The sequence below is a fragment of the Malus sylvestris genome, chromosome 2 (assembly GCF_916048215.2).
Source record: "Malus sylvestris chromosome 2, drMalSylv7.2, whole genome shotgun sequence".
NCBI classification, from domain to species: Eukaryota; Viridiplantae; Streptophyta; class Magnoliopsida; order Rosales; family Rosaceae; genus Malus; species Malus sylvestris.
In genome coordinates, this window is record NC_062261.1 from 8,002,300 (window position 1) to 8,009,606 (window position 7,307).

At 37.8% G+C, this 7,307-nt stretch overlaps 1 protein-coding gene across 1 annotated transcript; it reads left to right on the plus strand.

Annotated features, from left to right (window-relative positions):
• The first annotated feature begins 3,369 nt into the window (after positions 1–3,369).
• On the plus strand, positions 3,370–6,377 carry LOC126608750 (plant intracellular Ras-group-related LRR protein 4-like). The gene is made up of 4 exons (XM_050276758.1): positions 3,370–4,234; positions 4,397–5,310; positions 5,400–5,589; positions 5,817–6,377. The coding sequence occupies exons 1-3, from the start codon at positions 3,556–3,558 to the stop codon at positions 5,544–5,546; spliced, it is 1,740 nt and encodes a 579-aa protein (XP_050132715.1). The 5' UTR covers positions 3,370–3,555; the 3' UTR covers positions 5,547–5,589; positions 5,817–6,377.
• The last annotated feature ends 930 nt before the right edge of the window (positions 6,378–7,307 follow it).

Sequence of the window (7,307 nt, forward strand, 5' to 3'; positions counted from 1 at the left end):
GCAAATTCAAATGAAAAAGTTTGATGGCAAAATCAAATATAAATTCAAAGCCATCAAGGTATCCAAATTCATATGGAAAACCATGGAGGTGGCCAAATTCAAATGTAAAACTTCGACATCGACAAATTCAAATATATGGATCGGCAAATTCTACTTCTTCAATAGAATATAATCTTCTACCTCTTTTATAATAGCGTCATCTTCTACCCCTTCAATGAAAAATTTATCTCATGAGTCCATTGTTTATTTTTTAATTTTTTTGCTTTCTCTGAATGAAAGGAGATAGAAATATGAGTTATGGTTTAAAGTAGACAAATCGTCTCTAAACCGAGTGTGGGAATTATCACGTCCAAGCTTTTGTTTATAAAAAAAAATAACACAAAAAAAGATAATTAATGTCATTATTAGTCATTTTACGAATGGATGAATTTGTAATGGGGGTGGGTAGTGTTCTTGAGACTTTGTAGTTTGAGGAACCACCGGACTTGCTTATAGATGTTTTGTTTGAAGATTTTTATTGAGCCTCTTTATGCACACTATTCTCAATTTGTACATATTATCGTATGATTTAATGAATATCGTACATTTTTTAAAGGACAATGTTAATGACAACGTTACATTGTTTACAAATATAATTTAAAAATTTAATCTATCTAGTGTCATTCTTACAACAACGGTTATGGCATGAGCAGCCACTTTGCAATGCCAGCTGGAAACGGTTGGACGATCCAATTCCAACTCACGTTCCATGAAACAAAAACACGTCCCAACGTGGACACCTGGACACTGCATTTACTGCGCCTCCAAACCCAATCCGTCCGGGCAGCCCAACAGGGCATGGCCCAAGGACTCCCATACGACCATCCGTATACCATATTTTAAAATAACCGGTTCTAATTTAATTTTTTGTTTGACTCTGATATTATATACGTTATTACCTCTTGTTATACTAAAATTATTTGAGCGAAAAGTTGTTTAAAGTGTCGTGCGATAATTCGTATAACCAAAAAAATAAAATAATATAAAAAAATAAAAAAATAAAAAGAGACATTGGCCCAGCGTCTCCCACCCCCCCCCCCCCCCCCCACAAAAAGAAAACCCACCTTTCTTCCTTGTCATTGCAGCAATCAAGTTTTTTTTATAGAAATAAAAGATGATCAGTAAAGATGATACTCCTTGCCACAAATGATGGTCCAATATCTACATCAATCTCTAGGAAATTGGCTTGCCACATATATTATAGGATGCAATCTTCTTCGGTAGACAAGTTTTTGTTCAAACATCACGCATACTAAACCATCCAATATCCTTCAACAATACTTGGAATTAACTTTAATCTTGCATTGCAAAACATGTCACTTCCATTCACAAACTTAGTCTTGACAAAGCAAGATAACACAAACACACGTCTAGTACCATAATCTTCTAAGGTGTGTGTGTGTGTGTGTGTATATAAGCGACATATGTAGATTTCACTAGTACCTACTTAAGGAAAAATAAATAATATATGTATATATACAATATAGTAATGTTAAGTTTTATAAACAGTGTAATACCGTTAAAGTTCATAAACAATGTAATAAGTTTAATAAACAGTGTAATAAGTTTCATAAATAGTGTATTAAGGTTCATAAACATTGTAGTACTGTTAAGTTTCATAAATAGTGTATTAAGGTTCATAAACAGTGTAATACTGTTAAGTTTCATAAACAGCGTAGTACCGTTAATGTTCATAAACAGTGTAATAAGTTTCATAAATAGTGTATTAAGTTTCATAAACAGTGTACTGCCATTAAGTTTCATAAACAGTATGTGTGAGAATGCTCGGGTCCCATACTTTAGTTTTTTTAATATCAAAATTATGTCTTTTTCATTAAAATTTAAGTCTTTTTTGTCTATTTTATTAAAATTTATGATTTTTTCATTAAAATTAAAAAAAATTTATTAAATTTATTAAATAAAATTATAACATTATTTTTTATTAAAATAAGCTTATTCCAAGTCCTGAAAGTTTACATAATTTTATTGATGGGTCAACTTCATTCACGAGGGCGTAGCAGCCGTTGGAGATTTCAATTGACGTGTATGCCCCTCGTGTTCAGCTTCTTTTGGACAGGGTGTAGGGACTAGAGAGAGAATTGCATTATGTGGGTCCTATGGAAAGTAAGTATTAGGTGACCAGTTTAATTGTTTTATTAAGGCCTAAACTATGATAGCTGCTAATGACTACAGTTTACAGAAATGAAATATAACTATAAATAGTAAGTGTTTATTTTTGCTGTTTTGATGTAGTGTTATTAGTTTTGCTGTCTGTTTTTCTTTTAGTTGCAGCTCTTCGTTGCGTATTTGTATTTTCAGCTACTATTTGCTGCTTGTATTATCTTTTTCTCATCAATATATTTTATTTATAAAAAAGGCCTAAACTATGAGAATTTTTTTTTACAACGCATAGGGTATTTTTTTAAAGCAAAATTTTAAAACAAATAATTTATTATCAATAGGAAATAAACACGTTAATTAACACTTGAATAATAATAAATCATCAGCATCTACATCATTTGGTTTACAAAATTTGGTTTATAAATTTGGCCCTCTCGCATTACTAGAATTTTTTTAGTGTGTTACGATTCGATATACCAAGCATCGTAATACAAAATCAAATTTTGATGTACAGAGCCATGCTTCCAACACACTAAAACTAAACAACAGAATTTAGTAGTTTCGCACAAAACTAATAACCGAAGTTTAAGGAAAAAAATAATATACATATTAAAGAATAAGGTGCATTTAATATGAACTCGATAAAAATTGGCAACACCACTTATCAAATGTTGCGTTGTTAGATCACTAGGTCTGTTTATCTATGAACTTAATTTTTTTTCAAGAACGTGATACTCTTTAGACTCATTTTGCACTTATATAGATAATAAATTGGTGCAACGTACAATCATGAATACCTTAAAAACAAAAGGTTCTCAAGTAGCACCAAACCATCGTGTAAGCAAAAAAAAAAAAAATCACCGATTATAACATCATAACTTATAAAATAGAAGCGAACTTTAAACTTGTTTTTCATTTTCATAAAACACGGGTTAAACTATTACTAGTTTCGGAATAACAATAGCATAACTGTAATTGCATTTAACAAATAAGGAGGAATGACTCCTTACACGCCATTAGCGAAAAATGAAAGTGGTGCTGACGGGTGAAAGCATAACACTATGCATCTTCGAGATTCTAGACTCAGCTGATAACCGATCAGCCCATGAGTCGTAATCAAGCTTCACGCTATATACATGCATCAAAATATCATTTTTCCTTTTAAAAAATAATTAAAATCCCAATTTCCATTTTTCTTACATATAAAAAATAAAAAACCGCCAAAGAGGACAGAGAGAGAGAGAGAGAGAGAGAGAATGGAAATGGCTGGATTTGTGAGACGACGACGGCTGGGTGTCTTGATTTCTTGCCTCCAAATTTCATAACCATCCCCACCTCTCTGCTGTCCACACCCAAAAATCAAATTTTGATTTTTTTTTTCTGAAGCGGAGGAAAATGGAAACGACGGCGTTTGAAACAGTGGACCAAGTGGTGCAAGAGATCATGAGAATTCACAGATCTTTGCCGCCGAGGCCGGCCGTCGACGAGGTGGAAGTGGCGGCGGCGCTGGTTCGGAATGTGGAAATGGCGGAACAGGCCAGGCTCGACGCCATTGCCGGGCAGACCAAGAGCTTGCAAGTTCCGGAAGAGCTGTTCATGGTGCTGCAAGAGATGCAGAGGAACTTGGTCTACTTCAACAGCAAGGAGGAGATGCGGGAGGCCCGTAAGTTGCTCGATCTCGAGAACGTCCATAATCTGTTCGACGATTTGATTCAGAGAGCTTCCACTTGCGTCTCCTCTCCCGATTCAACTTCTTCCTCTTCTGCGGCGGCGAATTTGAGCTCGGGTTCGAATTCCGTTGCTGGGGTCCTTCCTCACCGGCCCTCTCCTTCGTATTCTTCGGGTTCTGCTGCTGCTGCTGCGTATGTGTTCAACACTGACAGAGAAGGTGTTGCTAAAAGTTCTTCAGCCAGAGTCAGCAGAGACGACAGTTTCGTGGTCAGCAAGGCCAAGAAAGCTTTCCACTTGGATGGAATTGGGGCTGGACCTGCTGTTTCTGCAACTCCCCGGATAGTGGATGCGTCTCTCAGGCCGGTTTCCGCTCTCAATTCAACCGGAGGAGATGGAGTTGGAGGTGGATTTTCGATACACTTTACAAATTTATGTTCTTTTTATTGATATATTTGTTTGAATTGTTTGTTTATTTCTTGGTTTGAATTGTTTTTCAGACGCTTTGCTTATTAGGCAATGTGGGTTTTGTTGGTTTGATTTATTGTTTGTGTGGTGGGGTTTATAGGTCAAGAGGGTGAGAAATTGAGTCTGATAAAGTTAGCGAGCTTAATTGAAGTGTTTGCAAAGAAAGGCACCAAGGATGTTAATCTTCGAAACAAGTTGATGGAACAAATTGAATGGTTGCCTGACTCGATAGGAAAGCTTTCGAGATTGGTCTCCCTTGATTTGTCCGAAAACCGGATTCTGGTCCTCCCAGCCACCATTGGAGGTCTTTCCTCCTTGGCCAAATTGGATTTGCACTCAAACAGGATTGCTCAGCTGCCTGACACTGTCGGAGATCTTCTTAGCCTTGTCTCTCTAGACCTTAGAGCAAACAACTTGACTACTCTGCCGGCTACCTTTGGCCGATTGGTGCATCTTGAAGAGCTCGATTTGAGCTCAAACAGGCTCACTGTGCTTCCTGACACAATTGGGTCCCTGGCTAGCCTCAAGACATTGAATGTTGAGACCAATGATATTGAAGAAATTCCTCATACTATTGGTCATTGTACCTCGCTCAAAGAGCTGCGTGCAGATTATAACCGTCTTAAAGCACTCCCTGAAGCTGTAGGAAAGATTGAGAGCCTGGAGGTTTTGTCTGTGCGTTACAATAACATCAAACAGTTGCCCACAACCGTGTCGTCTCTGTTGAGCCTGAGGGAGCTGGATGTGAGTTTCAATGAGCTTGAGTCAGTGCCTGAGAACTTGTGCTTTGCCACCTCACTTGTCAAGATGAACATTGGGAACAATTTCGCTGATCTGCGATCCCTGCCAAGGTCTATTGGGAACCTCGAGATGCTCGAAGAGTTGGATATCAGCAACAACCAGATACGAGTTCTCCCAGACTCTTTCAGGATGCTCACTCGACTACGTGTTCTACGTGTTGAAGAAAACCCTCTTGAAGTACCACCAAGACACATAGCTGAAAAGGGTGCACAAGTAAGTTTCCTCTGTTGTGTTGACTTCTATATCCAGAAGGTTTGTAACTTCTATCTCAAGGCTAATTGTGCTTTCATGGTGCATGTTAGGCTGTTGTTCAATACGTGGCTGAGCTTGTCGCGAAAAGAGATGTTAAAGCACAACCTGTTAAGCAGAAAAAGACCTGGGCTCAAATCTGCTGCTTCTCGAGGTCAAACAAAAGGAAGCGCAATGGTGAAGAATATGTAAAAGCCTGATTAATCACTGAATCCCTGCAAGAGATGTGATAATTTCTATCGAGTAAGTTATCAAAACAATATCTTGGCAAATTTACTTATAAGCCGGAAAAGTAGAATCATGCATTTACCTTTACCTATCGTGGTGGCATGAGGACATCATTTTACTGAATTGTGAGTTGTGAGCACGTATGATTAACAATATGGTAACAACTACTACTAGGGATGATTTGATTATGTTTTCTGTCACATATTTGTGCCACTCACACCTTTCTTATTTCTTTTTAACAGGAATACCATCTGTTAGCATGCTAGATGAGAAAAGAGACTACGAATCAACGTCAACTAATATGGTGGGTTTCTAAATCGTTCCATTGACTATCCCATACCAAATTGTATATCTGCTTTTTATTTGTTATTGTTACAATTTTTTCTTTTCATCCATTTGTATTTCTAGAGGTCGCACTTGGTGCGATGGCAAGTGCCTTCGCCCATGAGCGGTAGGTCTCGGGTTCGAGACTTGGGAGCAGCCTCTCCATAAATGGGGGTAAGGCTAGCCGACATTCACCTCTCTCAGACCCTGCGTAAAACGGGAGCCTTGTGCACCGGGTACGACCTTTTTTATCCATCTGTATTTCTGTTATCTTTGAGTCAAAATGAGGTGTACAATTCAGCCGGCATATAGGAGAAACGAAAAACTTGTACTTTGTATATCACCTCCAATCCATTGTTCATGATATCTCCGTACGTGTATCCTTTCTACCACTTGTAATAGAATTTGTTTCCATTCAAAGGGAATTTAGAAGCTTATGCTCACTTCATCGTTGCTAATATAGTATAAATTATTCGGAATCTGACTTTCGATGTGATCTGGGTACTGTAAGTCTTGACCTTATCAATAGGATGGAGCATCTTGACCTAATCTTCTGACTCAGAGCTTATGAATATTCCCTTGCTCCCAAAATCCAGATAGATGCCTAATTCTTACTTAATACTTAATAGGTTGTTGATTCTGCTTCCAATTGCTTTCCCACAGATTCTATCTGAATAGAAGACCCTTAATTATGTGTTCCAAATTGTGAATAGATGCTTAATTATGCTCTAGTTACTGTTTAGGTAAAAATAGTTGCAGATTAAAGTGATGATGCAGGATATTTAGTATTTACTGAATGGTGGTAAAGTTTTATATGTGGATAGCTTTGGTTATTTTCAGAAGTTGCTGTGGTCAATTTATTAATTTGGCTACACCAAATCTTTTGTAGTATGGATCGTTATAGTTTCGGCCGTCGTTCATTGGAGCTTTGATCGTCCATGGTCTTATGACTTTATGGAGACCTCTGTTCTTGGTGGAAAATGTTCAGAGTTACACACCACCATATGGTTTAATTGTGATAAGTGTGGACGACATGACACACGCTATAACCTGAGTGATGGGTAACACCAAGGCCGTGTGACAGTTACACCGAATTTTTTTTATTCTTAATCCTCCAGTTCCAACTATGATCTTATCATCACCAGCTGATTCAGCACCATCACATGCCTCTCCTAGCTTCTTTGCAACTCATCTTTCATGGGTTGAATTGAAAAATAAAAACCCTAGCTTCCAGGAAGGTACATTCAAGACCTCCCCCATTCCTGGGACCCTGACTTCCGTGAGACTGACCCTACCAGCAAGGAAAAAGACCGGTGACAGTTGTGGCGGTAGTGGCGGTGGTGGCCCAGAAGATTTCCGGTGGTTGGCGGTTCGGACAAAAAAAAATTAAAATTTACAAAATCTGGCTC

Bases quoted from the DNA above. Each gene is read 5' to 3' on its own strand.
- LOC126608750 (XM_050276758.1), top strand. From the start codon at position 3,556: ATGGAAACGACGGCGTTTGAAACAGTGGACCAAGTGGTGCAAGAGATC. The intron at 4,235-4,396 runs GTGGATTTTCGA...TGGGGTTTATAG, and splicing joins CGGAGGAGATGGAGTTGGAG to GTCAAGAGGGTGAGAAATTG. The intron at 5,311-5,399 runs GTAAGTTTCCTC...GGTGCATGTTAG, and splicing joins TAGCTGAAAAGGGTGCACAA to GCTGTTGTTCAATACGTGGC.